Here is a 24,978-nt window from a genome sequence, read left to right as displayed (position 1 = left end):
ATTTCTGCATTTCCGGCAAAATACAGCAAAACACCCCACTCACAAACCACTCACGCTCACGGGTAAAACGATTGTAGGCTACTGTACTTGTTGTAGCCATTAAGATGATGTATTTAGTTTTATATTTAAATATTATAATGTTATTTTTTTATGTCTATCTATGTTGTCAATCTATGTTGATTATGAAAAGTGAACAGCATGAGTGAGAAAGGAGACAGAGTGGGTCAAACATGATTGTGACCGCGTCTTTAAGTTCTGTTTTGTAGAAAGCCTTTCTTTAAACAAATTTTGTTTTGTATAAATTGTATCTTAATTTTAATCAATGTTTCATCAGCCAATTGGGGCATTCTGGGTTGAGCGAGTGGAGCTTAATTAGTCAGTATTATTAAATTGCAGACAAAGAGTTTGGACAGCTAGGTTGGTGCGGTAGGGGGCCCAACATCATATTCTTTCATAGGGCCCAAAATTGCTAGCGGCGCCCCTGTCTCCAGCATCCCTGCAATCCTACAGAGTCACAAGAAGTTTGGAGAATAAATAGATGGATCACTGTATGCACCTCTCTCTCAGTAAAATCCACAGATCTCCACCTTCACAAGCCTCCATCAGCATATACAGGAACCGAGCATCTTTAAAGGTACAATGCAACCTGAGAAGAAAAAATAACAATACAACTTTTGAATCTTACATAAACAGCCAACCAAACCTTGATTTTGACATTGCTTTTGTTACATCCACCAGCTGGAGCGCCCTTGATTTCCACCAGAGGGCACTCCTCCTGACTCCCTTGCTTTCTCATCATGAGCTTAATTTCCCATAACGTCTCCGGTTACGTATGTAACCTAGGTTCCCTGAGAACAGGGAACGAGACGCTGCGTCAGCTCACGCTACGGGGAACGCCTCCAGTGTGACAGGTGTCTGAACTACTATCGAATCACGGCAATCCTATTGACCGGCGACAGCCTATGATGTCATCAAGGTGCGACCAGGAAGTATATAAGGGCACCTCACAAACATGACACCGCTTCTTCGTCTGAAGGGACTGTTTGGCAGGCAGGCCCTGAGGCATGGCAAAGCGACGCAGCGTCTCGTTCCCTGTTCTCAGGGAACCTAGGTTACATACGTAACCGGAGACGTTCCCTTTCGAAAGGGAACTCGCGCTGCGTCAGCTGACACTACGGGGAACGATATACCCACGCCGCCATGCCGAGGGGAGTGCATGTGACAACTGTCAGGACAAGCAAATTCAAATGAAATGCCTGAACCACTCCCCCTCTGGTCACACAGGGCTGTCAGTGACAGCATTCCTTACGGTCATAGCCCAAGCTATAAGCCTCGTCAGGAACCTTAGTGCGGCTGCACGAGGTCCTATTCAGGCCGCTCAAAAGGCCTGAATCCAACCCATTCAAAAGAAGGGGGCTCCTTTAAGGGAATGTGGCTAGGGGGCCCTAGGGTGCCCCAGCCAGCCACTAACGCCGTCAAGGAGGCCTAGCTTGGTGCCTTTTTCAACGGGCACTTCGGCCGGGCCATCCTTGTCTGTTCGAGAACAGAGCCTCTGGATACTCGCCTCCTGGAGAGGCATCCAACCCAAGGGACTGAAGATTGGCAGTGTCCTCCTCAGACCGGATCTCAGAGACGGGCTTCCCGGAGAGCGGTACTCAGCATAGCGCTTTCCACCCTTGCCAGCGAGGGGAGTTAATCTGCTCGATCCTAGGATCTACTGAGCTATTATCAAGTAGAAACACTCAGGAGGCCAGACTGGCCTATAAGCTGATCTAATTGGGATGCCTCGCGAGGGGCCTACGGCCATCTGATCAGGCCCAGGCAGCTTCGGGCTCACAGACGACCCTCGAAGAGAGGGGAGCTTAAAAAGGGGCTGCCCGGTAGGTAAGCCAGGTTGTAGGCTAAATTCCCTCCCATGGGAACCAAGTAGCAGAAGCGACCTCAGTCGCGCTAGGGTAAGACCATCCTCAGATGCTGCCGAATAAGGGCCAGATATTGACAGCAAGGTCCCCACTAGCTGTCAGCATATGCCAGTTAACAGTTCCTGAACTGAGAACCCTAGTGAGGCCTATTATATGATAGCAGTATGTGCCAAATGCTCGAGAATCCAAACTCGGAAACTCAGCTGTAGGGAGACCTGGTGAGGCCTACTACCTGATAGCAGCCGAAGCCAACTGTCAAAGCAGCTGGAAAACAGAAACTCGTCTCCTCACGGAGGCCTGGAGAGGCGTACTACCTAATAGCAGGCTATGCTAGCTGCCCGAGCATCCTGACTCGGGAACTCACCCTCAGGGAGGCCTAGTGAGGCCTATCACCTGGTAGCAAGCCAGGCTGGCTGCCCGAGCACCCTGGCTCAGGAACTCACCCTCAGGGAGGCAGAGTGAGGCCTACCACCTGCCAACAGTCCATGCTAGTCCACATGACTGAAGCCCTGGGACGTGCCGTCAGGGGAGGCCCGGCTTGAGGCCTGCTACCCATGGCAAACCTTTAGGGAGGCCTGGTGAGGCCTACTACCTGGTAATCCCACATGCCTGCTGCCAGAGGCATCCTGGTCCCGGAGCTCACCCCTAGGGACGGTCAGGAACTCACATCCAGGGGAGGCCTGGTGAGGCCTACTACCCGGTGGCGAGCCACAGGGAGGTCTGGAAGGGGCCTGCTGCCTGCTCGCAATCCACGCTGACTGTCACGGTCAACTGGCGACTGGTGTCCGTGGAGCCCATCTTCAGGGAGGCCTGTCGGGGCCTACTACCTTACAGCAGACCTGCAGGGATGGCTTCCTGGTGGCAGGCATGAAAAACTGGCTGCTATAACTCCTGGACTGACATTAGCTTCTCTGCTGGCTGACAAGATAACGTCCAACTACTAAGAAGGGTTATTAGTTGGGAATTCTGCTACTTGAGGCCGACATCGTTGGGGAGTAAACACATATAGCAATACAAAAGGGGCCGACTTTGCAAAAGGCCTACTTTCCAAGGCTGACTACCTATCTAGGTTGCAGCTATTAATCGCTAACCTCCCCAACGTCGGGACTCACTCGCAAGGAGGCCTACTGAGGCCTACCACCTGACACGGAGTCTACTGCCCAGACTGCCCAAGGCTTCCCCAATGTCTCAACCTGGGGCTAATCCATCCCAGCGGCCTACTTTCGGGCCTACTGTATGACAGTGCAGTCTTACCAGCAGCGCCTACAAGCTCTGGAACCTAATTACATTACTCATGACAGGGTACTCTGCAAAAACAACGCCCTGGACCCCCTAAGCGGGGGGAGTGCCACGGACGCCACCCACCTATTGAAGGACCTAGTTTTAAAGCGGCCTACCATTACTGCAAGGGCGTCAGCCATGGCAATGCTCTGGCTTCAAGGGAGCTCACTACCAAACCAACATATGACAAAGGTTATGAAGTGCTGCTCAACCCGAGCCATGGGTGAGGCAGAATGATACAGAGCTAGGAGTGGGATACTCAAATCTACCCTGCCTTATCAGAGGAGTACTGCCACCTGGCCAGAACATATAAACAAGGCCAGAGCCTGCCAAAAACTGGCGGCTTTTTAAGAAACTAGCTCTGGAGGGCAGGGTTGAGCTACTCATACAATCTCTTCGTACTTGAACGAAAGATGGCCTAACCCTGCCCCACGACCACTGGCTACGTCGCTATCAATTCTGCACAGCACCAACCTGCATTACTAGTGAAAAACCCCAGAACGCAGAGAAGGGGGCGGGCCTTAGCCGGACGACTCTACATGAGAGGAGGCTAACATTAGGGATATTAAAAAACTAATTCACTTATTGAATAGCTACCCGGGGCGCCAACACATTTAGCGGACGCCTCCGTAATCCCTAGAAAGCCTAGGCCAATCTAGATCTATACCCGAGGCTCAATAGGGCCAATCCTATTGCACCAGACAAAAGGGCACTCGGGCAGAAGTGCCAGTCGTATACTAGATCTGGCCCTAGATCTTAACTGTAGTTCTAGCGTAGTCTGATCCTGCATTCTCAAAAAACTTATACTGAGAGAGGATTCAAACCGCCTTACCCCGAGGCGGCTACCAGTTACCAGCTAAAAACTAGGAGAAAATACACGCCTAGCAATATGCTACATATCCACAGGAATGAGCGATGCCTTCCCAAAGATACTCTTTTTTTTTTTTTAAACCCTGGGAGGTTAAAAAACTGTATTCCACACAGCGAGCAGTTACAGCTCTTAAATATAACTCTCATATCCTTTGCTGGCTCTCTACTAGCAACACTAGCTCACCACGGAGCCCGAGCAACTGGTGTATAATGACCGTTCTAGCCATCCTAACAGGGGAACTACAGGCCCTACAGAAATATCCAACGATCCACAGCGATCCCCGAAGCCCTCTACAGGGAGCATAAGTCAGAAAATATCTTCATATTTTTCCCTCTTATATGGGACTTACCCGCTCGCCTGCGGCGCGCCATGATATCCACCCACAAGCTTAATTCACAACATGTATGCTTAGGTGTACCACTACCACCGGCCAGAGGGGGGCGCACTCACAGACCAGCCAGGCGGGCCCTAGCACATCATCGCAGACCCACCTAGGCAGGATGTAAGAAGCGTCTGGGGAGATGATGAAGAAGAGGAGTGAGGGTCAATGTTATTCTTAGCTCACCCTCAGGGAGGAGACCCATCATGAACACTGACCGCGTTTTGTGATACACAGCTCCTACTTCTCCCGGGAGTCCGCCTCTCTGTGCCCCACCCTCGACTGTGGGGGGTGCACAAGAGGCAATGCTGGCTCTCGGGCCCCGTCACTGGTCCTCGGACCGTGACGGCTCCCGCCTGCCTGGGACCCGGATCTCAGTGGTATGCAGGTCCTCAGACGCTGCCAATTGCGCTATTCCTCCGCGATGCTGGCCCTCGGGCCCAGTCTCCACCTGTTGCGCTACCACCGCATCAGGGAAACATCCCCTGATCAAGATCCCTCAGCAAACCGGCCTGGTGCGCATGAAACACTGACATGGTGTAAGAAGTATCACCGGGCTGACCTGCTGCTGTGTATGCCCTGCCATTAAAGCCACACATCGTTTAGGTGGCATGGTTGGAGCTCCCAGCTTCCCAGATGCGAGATTGCACACATCCCGTTAATCGGAGGCGACGACACACACCCATATTCTCCTTTTCCTATCCTCCTGCCATCAGCGACATACCGCTGATGTCATACCGCTGATGTCAGTGAATATGAGCCGAATATAGGTTATTCCTTGCCCCCTCGATCTAAGTAGGAAGATCAGGAAGGAATGAAAGCCCAACTGAGCCGATGATTATGGCTGGGGAGAAATCGATCGTTTAATCCAACACGAGCGATCTCTCCTCTAAAATGGCGGCCGCAGCCCGCCTGCAGCGCGTTTCATAACATTCATCGGCTCAGCATACATATACAGGATGGCTGAGAAAATTAATCCTCCTTCTCACAGCCATCCCTAGAGCACTTGCAAACAAGTCTCATCAGCCGCCAGATCGTCAAAGGGAAGAATGCCTTCCCGTGACGATTCAGCGAGCTCTATCCGGGAAACCTGTGACATGCGTCCGCGCACAGCCTCGGCATGAGCGGGACCGCATCATCGGTCTCGGATGCCAAACCCTCTTCCCTCAGGAAGAGAATCAGACAAGAGCAGAGCGATCTCGGATTGACAAACGCTCACATTATACAAACAAACAAACAACTCCATAAGAGCTGACTGTGCATGCTCTTGATCCCAGGCAGAAACACACAGCTCGTGTGTATACAATAATGAATTTGGATTACCTTAACTCGAAGCAATTCAGACAAAACAGTCCCTGAAGACGAAGAAGCTGTGTCATGTTTGTGAGGTGCCCTTATATACTTCCTGGTCGCACCTTGATGACATCATAGGCTGTCGCCGGTCAATAGGATTGCCGTGATTCGATAGTAGTTCAGACACCTGTCACACTGGAGGCGTTCCCCGTGGCGTCAGCTGACGCAGCGCGAGTTCCCTTTCGAAAGGGAACCCATTGCCCGGACTCATTATGACTGATTACTTTCAGATGTTTCTCATTACCCTTGTTAATTCTGCCTATATAATGCTGCGTTCCAGGCAACCCGTAACCCATGTTTTTCCCAACCTTCTATCCGTGAAAGTGCACTGGAACGGCAGTCTATCCCGTGACTTCCCACCCGTGAACTCGTATTAGATCGATGTACTCCGTTACGCACTCTGACGTCACATAGCCCGCGAAACAACAATGGCAGCCCCTACGGATGTGATGGGAATATACAAATAATGTAAAATAAAAGGTATAACAGCTTCTCTTGCCTTACGCACCGTTTTTTTCTCCTCCGTTTCCCTCAAATAAGCAAGGAGGAGTAAGCACCTTTGGCGATAAAAATTATTGTAAATGAGCATAAGCCCTGTACGGTCCGCCATGCTTTGTTTACATCGAGCTAGCACAATTCCTTGCGCTCAGGCAGTTTGGCGCAACTTTGCCTGGAACGCTACCAAGTCGTGAGTCATGGTTTGAAGTCGTAACTTACGGGCTCAAAAACCTGCCTGAAGCGGAGCATAAGCCCCGTGTTTTCAGTCATTCTTTGTGAAGTCTTGCTTGTCATGCCGCAATTCTGAGCACTCTCGTGTTATTCCCATGTTATGCCTTTGATTGTCTTTCTAGTTTTCCCTGTTTGCCTGTTATTCTGGATTGTCCCAATAAAGCTGCACTTGGATCTTCAACCCATGTCTCTGAGCAGTTTTGATGTACAATTTAAATTTAATTTGCAATTAATTGACATGCAGGGAAATATTGTGTTCAAAACTTTGGTCTCAATACACTGCAAAAAATGCTTTTCTTACTAAGTATTTTTTTTTGTCTTGTTTCTGGTCCAAAATTCTCAAAACAAGAAGCATTTACTAGCCAAATAAAAATTATTGTCTTGTTTAGAGGGGAAACAATTCCAAATTAAGTGAGTTTTTGCTTAAAATTAGCAAAATAACCTGCCAATGGGGTAAGCAAAATAATCTTAATTCAAATAGAAAACAAGATTATTTTGCTTACCCCACTGGCAGATTATTTAGCTTATTTTAAGCAAAAACTCACTTAATTTAGAGTTATTTTCCCCCAAAACAAGACAAAAACTTTTGCTTGTCTAGTAAATGCTTCTTAATGTAAGATTTTTTAGATGTTTGGACTGAAAATATGACAATTACTAAGTAAGAAAAGCATTTTTTTTTTTTTTTTTTTTTAAATAAATCAATATTTTTGCTCCGCGGATGCATTAAATTGATCAAAAGGGACACTATAGACTTTTACATTGTTAAAAATCTATTTTAAATAAATGCTGCTTTTGAACTTTCTATTCATCAAATAATTATGAAAAAATCTGTTTCCACAAAAATATGAAGCAGCACAACTATTTTACATTTACATTTAATCATTTAGCAGACGCTTTTATCCAAAGCAACTTAATAAAAAATTCAACATTGATAATCAGAAATGTTTCTTGGGCATCAAATGATCATATTAGAAGGATTTCTGAAGGATCATGTGACTCTGAAGACTGGAGTAATGATGCTGAAAATTCAGCTTTGCATCACAAGAATCAAATACAGTTAAAAAAAAAGAAAACAGGTCATTTAAATTGTAATATTTCATGAACGTCATAGTTGTGTGGTGCAAGACAAATGCACAACGAAGATGAAGTATAACAGGCTTTAATAATCCACAAGACAAGTTCCAACACAGCATACACACTGACGAGACCCGACAAGGAAACTCAAACTGAACTTAAGTATGGAGATAAAGACATACACACACCTGAACATGATGATGAAATTACCATGACAACTAAGGCGGGAACGGTGCAAAACACAAACCATGCGGTGTGACAGCAATATGAGGGTTTTTACTGTAAAAATAATGAATAAACAAATAAATAAAGGCTTGGTAAGCATATGAGACTTTTCACAAGCGTACCGACCCCAAATTTTTGAACAGTAGTGTATCCACCATTAAAGTCTAATAAGGAATATTACAACTGCAAAAACATCATTTCAATTAGATGCAAAAAGGGTTTCATTCATCATTCCACAAATAACTTTTAATTCTCTAGTTCTTCATGAACCATTTACTCTGCGTGCTGGTGCTTTACAAATCAGAAACAAACCTGATGAACCTTTTATGAAACATCAACGATGAATAAGACGGTTCTCTGCTGAACTCAAGGTGCTCCAAAGAAATATTGAAGACCCTAGTGTATGTTCTGACCTTACTATAAATGGACTTTGGAGATCCATCAGGATGTGTTTCTCCGAGAGCACCCTCTCTCTTTGGCCTGGGCTCTGTATTGCCTGCTTTCTTATGGTCTTTAATGCAAACTTACAGCTGGGGTCACTCTTCAAATGGACCTAGTGACAAAATAAAAGGTTTGGCTGAATTATCATTCATATCAGGTGTTTCACATCAATTATAAATCATCAAGTGATAACTGCAGAGCTAGTTTATGATACACATCGTGCAATACTCACGAGCTGAGTGTGACCGTACTGTCCTTCCCCCAGATTGCACAGCACCTGAAAACTGCTAAGAGACATTTCACCAAACGCAGTCCCATCTTCCTCTGCCCTGTTTATTATATAGAGATCAAAATGCAATCATCACACTGGTGATGTTTCATTTATTTTGGTGGATGTAAAATACGCAGACATTTCTTAAAGGGATAGTTCACCCTGAAATGAAAATAAAGCCATCTTTTACTCACCCTGCTGTTGTTCCAATGCCCTATGTCCTTCTATCTTTTTCGGACCTCAAAAGCAGAAATAAAAAAAAAAACGTCCTGCTTCTCCATAGAGCTCCGGAGGTCACGTGACCCATTCTGTTTACGACGGCATTTTGGCAGGCAGGAACAGCCGGCGCCAGCATGAGTTTCAAGGTTACGGAGTTCACTGCGCATTTTAATTGAAAAGACATAGACTTGTACATAGCAAAACTTAATAGATTAAACATAACAGATCCCTATAATGCCCCCGGGGTGCTTTTCACGTGTATCGATAAAGGAACGGATAGCTTCTTGTCCGGACACCTGTTGCACCAGCTGTGCGCAAATTACAACTAGCCTAGTTTTGACGTAAATGGCCACTAAGTTACAACTAGCCTAGTTTTGACGTAAATGGCCACTATGTTACAACTAGCCTAGTTTTGACGTAAATGGTCACTAAGTTACAACTAGCCTAGTTTTGACATAAATGGTCACTAAATTACAACTAGCATAGTTTTGACGTAAATGGTCACTAAGTTACAACTAGCCTAGTTTTTACGTAAATGGTCACTAAGTTACAACTAGTCTAGTTTTGACGTAAATGGCCACTAAGTTACAACTAGCCTAGTTTTGACGTAAATGGTCACTAAGTTACAACTAGCCTAGTTTTGACATAAATGGTCACTAAGTTACAACTAGCCTAGTTTTGACGTAAATGGCCACTATGTTACAACTAGCCTAGTTTTGACGTAAATGGTCACTAAGTTACAACTAGCCTAGTTTTGACATAAATGGTCACTAAATTACAACTAGCCTAGTTTTGACGTAAATGGTCACTAAGTTACAACTAGCCTAGTTTTGACATAAATGGTCACTAAGTTACAACTAGCCTAGTTTTGACGTAAATGGCCACTAAGTTACAACTAGCCTAGTTTAGACGTAAATGGTCACTAAGTTACAACTAGCCTAGTTTTTACATAAATGGTCACTAAATTACAACTAGCCTAGTTTTTACATAAATGGTCACTAAGTTACAACTAGCCTAGTTTTGACGTTAATGGACACTAAAATACAACTAGCCTAGTTTTGACGTAAATGGCCACTAAGTTACAACTAGCCTAGTTTTGACGTAAATGGTCACTAAGTTACAACTAGCCTAGTTTTGACGTAAATGGCCACTATGTTACAGCTAGCCTAGTTTTGACGTAAATGGCCACTAAGTTACAAGTAGCCTAGTTTTGACATAAATGGTCACTCAGTTACAACTAGCCCAGTTGATGTAAATGGTCACTAAGTTACAACTAGCCTAGTTTTGACATAAATGGTCGCTAAGTTACAACTAGCTTAGTTTTGACGTAAATGGTCACTAAGTTACAACTAGCCTAGTTTCGACGTAAATGGTAACTAAGTTACAACTAGCCTAGTTTTGACGTAAATGGTCACTAAGTTACAACTAGCCTAGTTTTGACGTAAATGGCCACTAAGTTACAACTAGCCTAGTTTTGACGTAAATGGTCACTAAGTTACAACTAGCCTAGTTTTTACATAAATGGTCACTAAATTACAACTAGCCTAGTTTTGACGTAAATAGTCACTAAGTTACAACTAGCCTAGTTTTGACGTAAATGGACACTAAGTTACAACTAGCCTAGTTTTAACGTAAATGGCCACTAAGTAACAACTAGCCTAGTTTTGACGTAAATGGTCACTAAGTTACAACTAGCCTAGTTTTGACGTAAATGGCCACTAAGTTACAACTAGCCTAGTTTTGACGTAAATGGTCACTAAGTAACAACTAGCCTAGTTTTGACGTAAATGGCCACTAAGTTACAACTAGCCTAGTTTTGACGTAAATGGCCACGGCCACTAAGTTACAACTAGCCTAGTTTTGACGTAAATGATCACTAAGTTACAACTAGCCTAGTTTAGACGTAAATGGGCACTAAGTTACAACTAGCCTAGTTTTGACGTAAATGGTCACTAAGTTACAACTAGCCTAGTTTTGACGTAAATGGCCACTAAGTTACAACTAGCCTAGTTTTGACGTAAATGGTCACTAAGTAACAACTAGCCTAGTTTTGAATTAAATGGCCACTAAGTTACAACTAGCCTAGTTTTGACGTAAATGGCCACGGCCACTAAGTTACAACTAGCCTAGTTTTGACGTAAATGGTCACTTAGTTACAACTAGCCTAGTTTTGAATTAAATGGCCACTAAGTTACAACTAGCCTAGTTTTGACGTAAATGGCCACGGCCACTTAGTTACAACTAGCCCAGTTTTGACGTAAATGGCCACTAAGTTACAACTAGTCTAGTTTTGAATTAAATGGCCACTAAGTCACAACTAGCCTAGTTTTGACGTAAATGGCCACTAAGTCACAACTAGCCTACACTCTAAAAAAAAAAAGGTTCTATATTGCACCAAAAATGGTTCTTGGCTCGTAATCATAGGGGAACCTTTTTTAGTGCTATATAGCACCAATTTTGGTGCTTCAGTGGTTCTTCAGTGGTTCTTCAGAGGTTCTTCAGCGGTTCTTCAGCGGTTCTTCACCGGTTCTTTGACTAAGGTGTTATATAGCACCTCTGAAGAACCGCTGAAGAACCACTGAAGCACCAAAATTGGTGCTATATAGCACTAAAAAAGGTTCCCCTATGATTACGAGCCTTTTTTTTTAGAGTGTAGTTTTGACGTAAATGGCCACTAAGTTACAACTAGCCTAGTTTTGACGTAAATGGTCACTAAGTTACAACTAGCCAAGTTTTAATGTAAATGGCCACTAAGTTACAACTAGCCTAGTTTTGACGTAAATGGTCACTAAGTTACAACTAGCCTAGTTTTGACGTAAATGGCCACTAAGTTACAACTAGCCTAGTTTTGACGTAAATGGTCACTAAGTAACAACTAGCCTAGTTTTGACGTAAATGGCCACTAAGTTACAACTAGCCTAGTTTTGACGTAAATGGCCACGGCCACTAAGTTACAACTAGCCTAGTTTTGACGTAAATGATCACTAAGTTACAACTAGCCTAGTTTAGACGTAAATGGGCACTAAGTTACAACTAGCCTAGTTTTGACGTAAATGGTCACTAAGTTACAACTAGCCTAGTTTTGACGTAAATGGCCACTAAGTTACAACTAGCCTAGTTTTGACGTAAATGGTCACTAAGTAACAACTAGCCTAGTTTTGAATTAAATGGCCACTAAGTTACAACTAGCCTAGTTTTGACGTAAATGGCCACGGCCACTAAGTTACAACTAGCCTAGTTTTGACGTAAATGGTCACTTAGTTACAACTAGCCTAGTTTTGACGTAAATGGTCACTTAGTTACAACTAGCCTAGTTTTGAATTAAATGGCCACTAAGTTACAACTAGCCTAGTTTTGACGTAAATGGCCACGGCCACTTAGTTACAACTAGCCCAGTTTTGACGTAAATGGCCACTAAGTTACAAGTAGTCTAGTTTTGAATTAAATGGCCACTAAGTCACAACTAGCCTAGTTTTGACGTAAATGGCCACTAAGTCACAACTAGCCTACACTCTAAAAAAAAAAAGGTTCTATATTGCACCAAAAATGGTTCTTGGCTCGTAATCATAGGGGAACCTTTTTTAGTGCTATATAGCACCAATTTTGGTGCTTCAGTGGTTCTTCAGTGGTTCTTCAGAGGTTCTTCAGCGGTTCTTCACCGGTTCTTTGACTAAGGTGTTATATAGCACCTCTGAAGAACCGCTGAAGAACCACTGAAGCACCAAAATTGGTGCTATATAGCACTAAAAAAGGTTCCCCTATGATTACGAGCCTTTTTTTTTAGAGTGTAGTTTTGACGTAAATGGCCACTAAGTTACAACTTATGCACTACAAAATATGTTTGTGTTGCACCATTAAACTTAGTTGAAGCCTAAATCTACGTATAAACTAAATATTTACGGAAGCCTCCGATCACGAGTAACAATAACAGATAGAATAGCAAGCAGACTGAACTGCATCAATAATATGCTCTTGTTTTACATTACAGACTTCAATTCTTTACACGTATATGATAATGCAGACATATAGGCCTACATGCGCTATGCGCTTACATTTTAATAGAGAAAACATGTGAATAGATTAACATTATATGTTCCAAAACAGCGCACCGCTTTGTGCATCTGTCCCATAGGTCCGTGTTGTGCATGTCAAATAAAATCAGTCATAATCAATAAATGCAATTTCTTATTTTTTTGTTTCAGTATTTATTTATTGATCCTTAATTTAGTTTAAAATAGCCTAGTTTACGAATGTTATTAATATATAAAAGCACTTCTGTTATTTATGATTAAGTATCGTAATAGGAACTTATTTTTCGATCATTAGTTACGTGAGGCAGAAGTAGTTAAAAATAAAGAATAAACTGAAATTCACGGCATTTCAACAACTTACTATGATAAAATGATTTCCCCTTTGCTGGCATCCTGGTGCACATCAGCTGTCCATCATGTTGAAATAGTAAGGTTTAAACAGTCTGGTTTTAAATTATTTTATGGATGTCAATGCTACTGCCGCTCTAGCGCTCCCCTGATTGCCTGTCAAAATGGCGGAGTTTAGGCTACGTGACGTCAACCTCCGGAGCTCTATATAATGGTAGTGAATGGCGACCAGTGTTGTCATGGTATCCAGGATAAGCACACACACGTGCCATTTTGACAAATCAGGCTCAATAGAAACAAACGCGACTCTCGTCTTTTCTATAAGGTATATGATAAGAAATTATACAATAATACTAAGAATGAGGTAAACCTCCTGAATGTTGTGTACCGGTTGTCATGACAACATTGCGTGAGCAGCTGCTGATGGCTCGCACGCACTCACAGGAACGTGCTCAGTATTTTGACTGAAGGTTTCTTTCTCGCAAAACCTTGTAGTATGCCTCCTGAACACTTTTACATGGGGCGCATCTCACTGTATCATTGCCTGATTTCTCAAAATGGTGCGTGTGTGTGCTTATCCTAGGTACCATGATAACACTGGTCGCCATTCACTGCCATTATATGGAGGAGCGCGTGCAGGACGTTTTTTAAAAAGATTTCTGCTTTTGAGGTCGAAAAAGATAGAAGGACATGGAGCACTGGAACAACAGCAGGGTGAGTAAAAGATGGCTTTATTTTCATTTCAGGAAGAACTGTCCCTTTAAGTCATATCGACAGGACTTACTTCGATCTGGCCTTGTTGCTAGGATTGTTTCTGGCATCGTCCAATCCTCCAGTTACTTTTTGGAAAAACCTATATAGATGGTGGAATACAGCCAAGGTCAGCTTTACAGCATATGTTTGAATTAGTTATGTTTATTCGCCCACTGTGCTGTTTCCATAGCATGAATGTCGGTTTATGTCTCACGGCTTACACTTACTCTTTATCTATGACCAGACATGTCACATCGCCTGCGGCAAGAACACTCATCGACCTCATGTCGTCTCTAAAGAGCAAAGGAACAGGTCTGAGATGTTAATGTTACATGATACCTTCTGACTTGAATTTTAATGTTAAGTGAAGCTACAAAACATTCAACATGCACATGCTTGCTTTTCACTTTAGTTAAAACAAAGCTACACAACCTACAATACATTAAATAAGTGTTCTAAAATAATACATGCTACTTTTTTGTTAATACAGGTGGTTGTTGTGAATTTGTCAGGACTACATAAACATTTGACAACAAACATATCATACTTCTTGTGTACAGTTTTTCTCAGTCACTTTAGTACATTTCTTCACTCATCCCTAAGATTTGCAATTTGTACAAACAGCACCACAAAATGGATTACATGCAAAAGCCTGTAACTTGCTCAAATCCTTAGTTCATCTCTCAAAAGTAAGTATTTATGTTAATGAACACATCAGTGCCATCAGAATAACAAGCCAATTTAAAATTTTCTAGTGACTGGTTGGCCAAATTGAATTTCTGTGAATTGACACAATTAAATTCAAATTGGCCAACTAAAAAATTTAGATTTTAAATTGGAGACCTGCAATTTTTTACAGTGTACGTAAATGTACAGTACGTGTTGATGTAGTTTTGTGTTTGTGTTACATTTATATCTCTATAAAATATATCTACTGTATAATGTCAAATGCAAGTGGACTACTGTAATATAGCATTACAGTAAGTATACAGTATTACAGTGTATAGTGAACATTATCTGATTACATACCTGATCTGTCTACAAACGTTTGAATGATTGAGGAGTCGGACACGGTTGTTCTCCCAACATTCAGCTGTACCTTTCGACCAACCTCAGTCATAAGGTCATGATTGAGATCATGCTCCACAATAGTGGCCCTTATGTCATCAGAAACATGTCTACAATATTGGCCTCTTCTACCTCTTCCTCTGTTTTACCTCTTCCACCACACATCCTTACTCCTCTTTTTATTCCTGGCTGTTGACCCTGTTTGTGTCCTTGTTGTTCTTCAGTTGTCAGAATTTGTAACACTGTGTTGTGCTCTGTCTATAAATGCTTGCCAAATGAAGCTTCACGAGTTTGTGTGCCCATATAATCTTAGTGAAAGTGGTAAACAGATTTGGCTTGCTGTCTGCTATAGAGGGGCTCGGAGAGGATATTCTACCCGAGCTCCGATTGCCCCCCTATAACAGGCAAAATTGTACAAAAGGAGGAGCAGGGGAGGAGGAAGGATGCTGCAGGAACTAAAAATGGGAAGAGGTAAGCTGCTGGTTTTATACCTTGGTATTAATTGGAAGATTAGATGGGCGTACTCCTCCCGAAATTACGTTTAATAACTTCATGAGATGACATCTGAGCTATTTTAGAGAACTGGTTGATCTGTGGAAGATCTAGTCCTTTACATTTCCCTTAGTGAAATTCAAAATTCGCCTCTTTAATTCATCAATTCAGGACACATTTACAAAAAAAGGTATAATAGAAATGTATAGAAAATATGCTTGACAGTTTATGACAACTAGTTCCACCATTTTGCATTGAATGACTTATGCAAGGAACTAATGCAGAGATGTTTTGAAGGGTAAAGGCCTGTTCACACCGGGACGATTTTCGCACGCGTTTATCGCCGACGTTTAACGCCTCGGGACTAAACAATGGGCGCCAATATGAGTGTTCACACCGACGCGCAAAACGCCAGGCGTAAAAGCGTCATTTTTAAAAAAACGCCTCGGGTTCGTTTTTTTATTTTGACGCGGCGCGTAAAAAACTGTCCAACCAATGAGATCGGCGCTTTTGTTCACGTGCCTGGAGCTGCTGAAGTGACAGTAAAACACGACTTGGTGGCGCTCAAGCACAAAACGGTCTTGCCGAGCACACATTGATACGACGAAGAAGTAGTAAGTAGACAAAGAAGAAGATGAACTGCTAATGCTGCTTGCCAGTTAGCAAAAAGTTTGTGAATGGTTTTGTCCATATACATAATATGTCTATGGTTTTAGCAAGCACGTAAATACTGGCTGCGTCCCAATTCGCCTACTTATACTACGTCCTAAAAGTATGTACTCTTTTTGTGAAGAAAAAGTACATACTTTTGAGTGTGTAGCAGAAGAGTATGCAAGCTTTGGGACATACTACTTCGTCATCTTTAACGGACTCTGTTACGTGCGTCCCGTCACCGCTTAAACTGTCAATCATCGTCACAGTTCAAATCCCCCACTTTACATTTAATTTCCTACCGTATCGGAGAGAAATGTAGTCGCTCGTTGATCTACCTTTCGTGGGTCTTTAGACTCCTCTCATGTGTTTGCAAAGTTAATGGCCAAACGTATCATTACAAAAGTTCTCAATGCTGCTGAAGGAGAAATATAATGTGGATAATATTGAATAAATATCTTTTCGTCAAGTTAAATACTGATAATTGCTCACTCAAACCACTTTATCTAATCCTCTCCACTTAACCGTCAGACTCGCGTAACTGTCATGTTTGTAGTTTTTTAAACACTTTTTATCCGCGTTTGTAGTTCTAATCGAATCCTCGTCCATCTCGCAATGGGTTGTGGGCAATATCAGCCGTTAGAGTGCGCATCGATCTGCACTTCGGATTCTGACCGGAAATAGTAAACCATCCGGGAATCTTTGGAATACTCTTTTCAACATACTAAGATTTGGGACATACTAATTCTTTTTTCGAATACTATTTAGTACGGATAGTATGCGAATTGGGACGCAGCAACTGTCTCTCTTCTCCTTCTGTGTGACAAGCGAGTGTCAGAGGCTTAAAGTGCCGCAGCACCACCTTGTGTACCGGGAGCGCATCGACTGAATGTGCACGTTCACTCGGCGCAGCGCCAGTGAAAATCGCTTGGGTGTGAACACTCAAGACGCGCCGAAAAACGGCACGAAAAACGCTGGCGATAAGCGCGCGCGATATTCGTCCCGGTGTGTACAGGCCTTAAGACTATTCAACTGGGAACCATATAATATATTTTGATGAACACGACCTCAGCAATTCATAGTTTTCACGTGACGTCACACGCTTATAGGAACGCCCACCTGGAAGGCAAAACAAGGCTTTCCTCCATTGCCCGCCAGTCATTTTTACCAGGTTTGTAGTCAGTATTAAAGGATTAGTTTACTTCAAATTCAAAATTTTCTGATATTTTACTCACCCCCATCTCATCCAAGATTTTCATGTCTTTCTTTCTTCAGTCGAAAAGAAATTAAGTTTTTTGAGGAAAACATTCCAGGATTTTTCTGCACACCAGAGCCATAGAAAAAGAGAGTTGCGACACTCTTTGATCTCGCGGAGCTCTCAATAGTTCCAAACAACTCAGCGCTGTTAATCTGTTTGAATAGGATTAAGCAGGATAGACCGCAGTTTCACTATAATTGCAGCAAGTTCTGGTAAATATTAACACAATATGTGCATCGACTTCGACTAGGCTTTACAGTAGCCAAATAGGAGAATACAATAGGAGAGATAAAAAAGAGATAATGTAAATTTTCTTTTTTGAGTGATCTGGTTATTTTATTTGGTTTCATGTGAGTGCATGATTTTACAGCGTTGAGTGATGTAGCCTATCACGGGCATTTCTGTTGAAAATAATGACCAGTCATTTGTTTAATTTACCAGGAATGAGAATCCATATCGATTAAAACAAGGTTTATGTAGCCTCAAAACGCTGACTGAATTTTAGTGCAAGTTTACGTTTTACTCAAATCTTCTCATTATCTACAAATCCAAAGTTTAGTCAGAAGTTTTTGTTTTTCATGAGACTTTGTGATTTTCCCTATAATTAGCCTATATATTGTACACTTCAGTACAAATAAAGTAAAAAAAAAAAAAATATATATATATATATTAATGTTATAATAGTGATTTGATGATCTATAAAAATTCATTAAAACAAATGAGAAAAAATGGCTAATGAGCCAATAAGTGTTCCTCTACTGCCATCTACCGGTTATAGTCGTAATTTATTTTATAATTTAAATGTTGTTAATGTCCAAATGTTATTTTATGATACTCACATAAGCATACACAACAGGTGAATATAAATTAAGGATTCTAGCATATACAGAATTTAACCCAAGAAAGAAGTTTTAAATAGTATTTAAAAAAAACAGGGAAATTCAACTCTTTTTATCCAGGCGTTATTCATGTTCATTATTCAAAGGCATTATAAGTTATTCCTTGAATTGGCTACTTCATAGAAACGCTTTCGACAGAAAGGTCTCAGGGAGACTGAAAACTGTTGAAATATGACAGATAGCATCTGGATATAGTAGCTGTTGCAGTGCTGCTCACATTATCAAACTGCAGTTAGAGTCTAACGATCTATTATAACAAATAAACATTAACAATTACGCGCTTCATAAAATACCACTTCTATTAATATTCCTGAGAGGTCAAATAATGCCATAAAATCTCAAAATATGCAGTAATTTCATCAATTTGCCAGCGAGTGTGCTTGAGATACACTGAAATTAATGGGGTTCAATGCTGGAACTATTGGTTGTTTGGAACTATTGGTCGCTCCATGACACGCTTTACTTCTGCATTCCTCAGTTCCTATGGAAGTCTATGGGATTGTCGTAACTCTGTTTTTCAACGGCTCTGCCCCACACCATTGACTTCCATGGCAACCAAAATGTTGAAGGTCCAAATCAATAAAAAAAAAAAAAAGGTAAAACAACGATGTCGGACGATATTAAAGTTGAAGATGGAGTGTTTATTGGGAAAAGGGCATTTGTATTAGTCCACACACGTTCGCTTGGGGCGGTACTTCCGCCTACGTCTAGTGTGACGTTTTCGACGTGATTGCGCAATCATTGGCGAGCCGCAGAGCAGCGCAAGATGATTAAAGATGATTTGCGCAATTTAGGTTAAAAAGTATATTATTATATATTTTTTTAATTAAACGACAGATCGTTTCGCTAGATAAGACCCTGTTCCTCGTCTGGGATCGCACAGAGCCTCTGAAGCCCTTCGAAACTGCATTGATTTGGACCTTCAACATTTTGGTTGCCATGGAAGTCAGTGGTGTAGAGAAAAATCCTGGAATGTTTTCCTCAAAAACGTAATTTCTTTTCGACTGAAGAAAGAAAGACATGAACATCTTGGATGAGAGGAGAGTAAAATATCAGGACATTTTTATTTTGAAGTGAACTAATCCTTTAATGCAGTAAGACAGTGAAATTAAAAGACCAAATTCAATATATACCTTATTGATGATGCATACTTTGTACAGGAAAGCAGATGAACACAGATTAATAGTTTCTCGTTAAGCGTTTTTTCCCCCCATCGAAACCCATTATAAACAAAACATGCGTTGCATTCACATTCTTGGCTCATCTACTCGCCTCTAGTATGCATCATCAAAAAGGTGTAAACTGAATTTGATCTTTTAATATCACTGTTTAAGTACATTACGGCACTTTAAGGGTGGATTGCACAAATAAGGATTCTTTAGCCTGGCAACGGTTCACCCTCCGTCTGCTGCTTGATCAGCTCTATAATTATAAAGGTTTTACTGCGTAATTAATCTGTTTAAAATTAAATGGTGCAACAACTCGATTTAAAATGAAACCCATATCAACAAATCCTAGATTAGTGATAAACTTTACTTGATTGAAACTTTATTGATGCTACCCACCCTAGTGTTTTTCACGTTAAATGTTTAGGAACGTCCCGTTGCTTTTAGTGATTGAAATACTGCAGCAGGGGGGTATTCCAGAAAGCAGGTTATGTGACATATCTGGGTATGTTTAAGAGTAAGTAACCAGCAGCCATATCACCCTGTAGCCAGAGACTGGTTTCCCACTGAAGCTAAGCAGGGCTGAGCCTGGTTAGTACCTGGATGGGAGACCAAATTGGGAAAACTAGGTAGCTGCTGGTAGAGGTGTTAGTGAGGCCAACAGGGGGTGCTCACCCTGTGGTCTGTGTGGGTCCTAACGCCGCAGTATAGTGATGGGGACACTATACTGTAACAAGCACCGTCCTTCGGATGAGACGTTAAACCGAGGTCCTGACTCTCTGTGGTCATTAAAAATCCCAGGATGTCCTTCGATAAAGAGTAGGGGTGTAACCCCGGCATCCTGGCCAAAAAAAATGTGCCCATTGGCCCCTGTCCATCATGGCCTCCTAATCATCCCCATATATTTATACAATTGGTATCATCCCTCAGTCTCCTCTCCACCAATCAGCTGGTGTGTGGTGGGCGTACTGGCGCAATATGGCTGCCGTTGCATCATCCAGGTGGATGCTGCACATTGGTGGTGGTTGAGGATATTACCCTCTTCTATGTAAAAGCGCTTTGAGTGAGTGCCTAGAAAAGCGCTATATAAATGTAATTAATTATTTATTACTTATTATTATTATTATTATTATTATTATTATTATTATTATTATTATTATTATTATTATTATTATTATTAAGTAAGTGGATAACCTCAACTTTCAGTTCCAAAAACGGAGGTAACTTTCAGGGTATGTAAGTAGCCATAGTAACTCACTCTCTGCTCCAGAGCAGGTTATGTTCCAGGGTTAGTTTGCTTAAGAGGTATTCAGATGTGTTATATAATTAACATAGTTAGATTAATATAACTACATTTGTTATATAGTTACAGTAGTATAACATACAATATTATAAATTCATTCTAAAGCACTAACAAGGTAATGTTTAAATGTTAATTAAATTCAAATATTTTTATTATTTATGTAATTGTCATCTAACACATGGATCTGCAGTCAATTAATTAGCATTAAACAAACAATATAATCCTAATTCTCAGTGAATAAAGATTACTTATTAAACAAAAAGATTGAAAAATTATTGCACAACCACCAAATAGGTGGCGATGTGCAGTAAGTAGGTTATGTAAATCGCCATTAAACAAAAGAAGAAGAGTAAGTAGAATGGCACGCTTTTTCTTAGCGTCTGTTTCCATGGTGAATCATGGATTCGTCGCTCTGTTGAGAATGTCTTGAGTGTTAACCGGGAACATACTCTGAGTTGTCTGAACTTACTCCCGGACTCGTTTTTGGAACCAGCATAGCTTGAGTAAGCAAGGTTTGGGTAAATCAACCGAGAGTTCAAGGTATATGTGACAGCAAGTTAACCTTGCTTTCTGGAATACCCCCCAGGTGCTGTGCATGGATCATAAGTGCCCGAAACATGCATCTTGTTGACATAATTTTGTTTTAAGACAGGCTTTGAAATTTGACAGGCTTGTGCTGCAGTTCAATGAAGTTCTATGGCGGGTTTGCCCTCAAAGGCTCCGCGACAGTCACATGATTGAAAACTATGAATTGATATTGTAGGAAACAGCAGTCAGAATGGGTACTGCAATGTAAAGAGTGATGCCCCCTGCTGGTGAGGGTTGAATCTTACCCTTGTAGAGCTCTGTCTCCAAAACAATCCCCTCTGGTGAGGGCACACACCATCATACTCTCCTCATTAGATGATTGTTTCTCTAATACTTTCACCTAAGAACAAAAGCATGAATATTGTTATATGCTATTGCATTACATTCATCTCTATATTTATAATATAACATATTTTTGACAACGGATTCCCATGTAGACATTCTAGTTTCATGTCACTTGTATCACTCCTCTATCATTCATGGATGGATGGATGTCTCACCTGGCCTTGACTCAAAATGAAGAGTTTATCTCCTGGACTCCCATTTTGAAGTATATAATCACCATCACTGAAGTGAGACTAAGAAAAAGATGTATGTGGATATAGACAAAAATAAAAGCCATGTTAAAAAAATGACAGATACTGAAAATATACTTGGAACTATTGGAACTTTGAGTTCAAGGTTTAGTCATCAGAAGTGGAATATGATAGTGATGTTCTTTCATACACACCTCCTCCAGTGCATCAGACACTTTGATGAGAACATCGTCCGCTAACACACTTAGTAGTGGGACACTAGGAGAGACAAATGAGTGTTAGGAAACCGCATGGACTGAGAAGCCAGCGGACTCTGAACATATCAAACTACAGCTGAGACTATATCAGTATAATCATATTGGGAAAAACTGAGAGAAGTGTCCATTTGGCATGGAAATTACATTTTGAGCCGCCTTACTAAATAAATGCTTTTCAGTCAACTAACAAAGTGGAGATATGCCAAAAACATACTTAATACACATAAAAGCAAAAGCAAAAATAAATGCAGATCAGTCACTTACTATTCATAAGACGAACGGGATACATAGTTTGTAATGCAAAAGGGCTTTCATCATCATTACATTTGACTAAGTAAATAGAATAAAAACTAATTCAACCTAAATGTTGCTTTTATTAAAATGAACATCACGTTTTCGCTGTTTTATGCCGTTTTGAAAAATGCCTTCAACCCTACTGTACTTTGACATTTTCCCTGAAAGATTATTTGATCCTTCTGACATATTGAAGGTTGTGACACTTCTCTGCGCAGAAGGTTCACACACACAACTCTGTTTTGGGGCAAAATATCATAGTGATCAAATATTGTTCTTGGCACAAAGCACAAGAATAATAACTGCAAATAATGTGGTGTTTTGACAGTTTTTTAGCCATGTTTCGACAACCCACAAACAATAAAGCCAAAAACATATTGAATGTAACAGGGTTCATGAAAGTCATTAGTTATTAATATACACCGATCAGGCAAAACATTATGACCGGTGAAGTGAATAACACTGATTATCTCTTCATCACGGCACCTTTTAGTGGGTGGGATATATTAGGCAGCAAGTGAACATTTTGTCCTCATAGTTGATGTGTTAGAAGCACGAAAAATGGGCAAGTGTAAGGATTTGAACGAGTTTGACAAGGGCCAAATTGTGATGGCTAGATGGGTCAGAAAATCTTCAAAACTCCAGCTCTTGTGGGGTGTTCCCGGTTTGTAGTGGTCAGTATCTATCAAAAGTGGTCCAAGGAAGGAACAGTGGTGAACACAGGGTCACGGGCGGCCAAGGCTCTGGCCTGTGTGGTCCGATCAAACAGACGAGCTACTGTAGCTTAAATTGCTCAAGAAAATAATGCTGGTTCTGATAGAAAGGTGTCAGAATACACAGTGCATCGCAGTGTGTTTCGTATGGGGCGGCATAGCCGCAGACCAGTCAGGGTGCTCATGCTGACCCCTGTCCACCACCGAAAGCGCCAACAGTGGGCACATGAGCATCAGAACTGAACCACGGAGCAATGGAAGAAGGTGGTCTTGTCTGATGAGTCACGTTTCCTTTACAGCGCAAAATGGTGATTTTACTATAAGGGGACCCCGCGGTGTATGTAGATAGAAATGGCTCATTCTACAGTAATACAAACATAACGGTTCATTATGTAAGGTCTTTATACACCACTGAAAACATAGTTATGTATATTATATTGAATTTCTGTCAAGAGATCCTCATAAATTCTACACACCGCACCTTTAGATCCAAACAGCAACTTTTTTTGGCCTGGCAGTGTATTATGCATCAAAATTTTCTGTGATGGAGTGAAAGTATGTGGTGCTTTGGGATTATAAATAGTAAATAGCAACTGGATCTTTGCAAGGATATGACCAAATATTTAGGATTAACGGTGAGTACAAGAATCAGCCTATGAAAACCTCCCTGTGGATCACTGAATATTGTGGGAACACATCCCCTCTTTTTTGGTCCCCCCCATGTGAATGACCCTAATTCAACAGTAAACTTTTTCACCTAAAATAGGAAAAAAAATGAGGCATAAATATACATACATAAAACTATATTTCCTTATAAAAGTCTACTCAATAAGACAAAAGTGTAACATCATGTAATCATGTTAATCATGTAACCTATATGAAAATGTGTATCGTGGCATTAACCTGCGCAGGAACTGCAGAGACTGAGTGATAGAGATGAGGCTGCTTCTCTGCATGACCCTCTGAAACACTTGACCCTCCATCACCCACAGCCTGCTGTTCACAAGAGCTGCAGAGAAAAAACACAGAGAAAACACAGATTCACACTGAATCTCAAGCATTCTGTGAACTGATGGGTCTTTGTTTTGGTGAAGGACGGGGATCAAAGGAGAGAGTGAGGCAGTTTGCCTTCGGTGGATAGACATTTAAAGATAGAAAAAAAAATTGATATGGATGGTATGAACTGTATTAGAAAAACAAGTTTGAGATCCTGGCATAAAGACCACACCAGCATGGATTGGTGCTGATCAAGCCATTCTGTTGTGTTGTGTTTTCATGTTGGCTGCAACCTGGTCTCATTGGTAAAACGTATCTGTGGCAACATTTTTGCAAAACACAAAATGCGTAGTCTACCAGTACGTACATACAGTATATTGCCAAAAGTTTTGGGTCGCCTGCCTTTACATCCACATGAACTTTAATGACATCCCATTTTTAATCTGTAGGGTTTAATATGGAGTTGGCCCACCCTTTGCAGCTATAACAGCTTCAACTCTTCTGTGAAGGCTTTCCACAAGGTCTAGGAGTGTGTTTATGGGAATTTTTGACCATTCTTCTAGAAGCGCATTCGTGAGGTCAGGCACTGATGTTGGACGAGAAGGCCTGGCTCGCAGTCTCCGCTCTAATTCATCCTAAAGGTGTTCTATCGGGTTGAAGTCAGGACTCTGTGCAGGCCAGTCAATTCCTCCACACTAAACTTGTGTCTTTATGGACCTTGCTTTATGCACTGGTGCGCAGTCATGTTGGAACAGGAAGGGGCCATCCCCAAACTGTTTCCACAAAATGTATTGGTATCCTGAAGCATTAAGAGTTCCTTTCACTGGAACTAAGGGGCCAAGCCTAATCCCTGAAAAACA

At 41.6% G+C, this 24,978-nt stretch overlaps 1 protein-coding gene across 1 annotated transcript in view; it reads right to left on the bottom strand.

The window, feature by feature from the left end:
• The window catches only part of prkg1l (protein kinase cGMP-dependent 1, like), a gene marked incomplete at both ends in the record, with an annotated part of 70,341 nt that overhangs the window by 13,590 nt on the left and 31,773 nt on the right, over positions 1 to 24,978 (bottom strand). Inside the window, 9 exons of the mRNA XM_079828281.1 lie at positions 557 to 646; positions 8,248 to 8,387; positions 8,508 to 8,604; positions 13,929 to 13,997; positions 14,125 to 14,190; positions 21,568 to 21,662; positions 21,823 to 21,900; positions 22,053 to 22,116; positions 24,026 to 24,131. Of these exons, the coding sequence (XP_079684407.1) occupies positions 557 to 646; positions 8,248 to 8,387; positions 8,508 to 8,604; positions 13,929 to 13,997; positions 14,125 to 14,190; positions 21,568 to 21,662; positions 21,823 to 21,900; positions 22,053 to 22,116; positions 24,026 to 24,131 (805 nt within the window). The remainder of the gene's footprint in view (positions 1 to 556; positions 647 to 8,247; positions 8,388 to 8,507; positions 8,605 to 13,928; positions 13,998 to 14,124; positions 14,191 to 21,567; positions 21,663 to 21,822; positions 21,901 to 22,052; positions 22,117 to 24,025; positions 24,132 to 24,978) is intronic.

The sequence above is a fragment of the Gobio gobio genome (assembly GCF_949357685.1).
Source record: "Gobio gobio genome assembly, chromosome: 10".
Classification (NCBI taxonomy): Eukaryota; Metazoa; Chordata; class Actinopteri; order Cypriniformes; family Gobionidae; genus Gobio; species Gobio gobio.
Note: the sequence above shows the minus strand (reverse complement) of the source record. Positions and strands in the feature narration are given on the sequence as shown.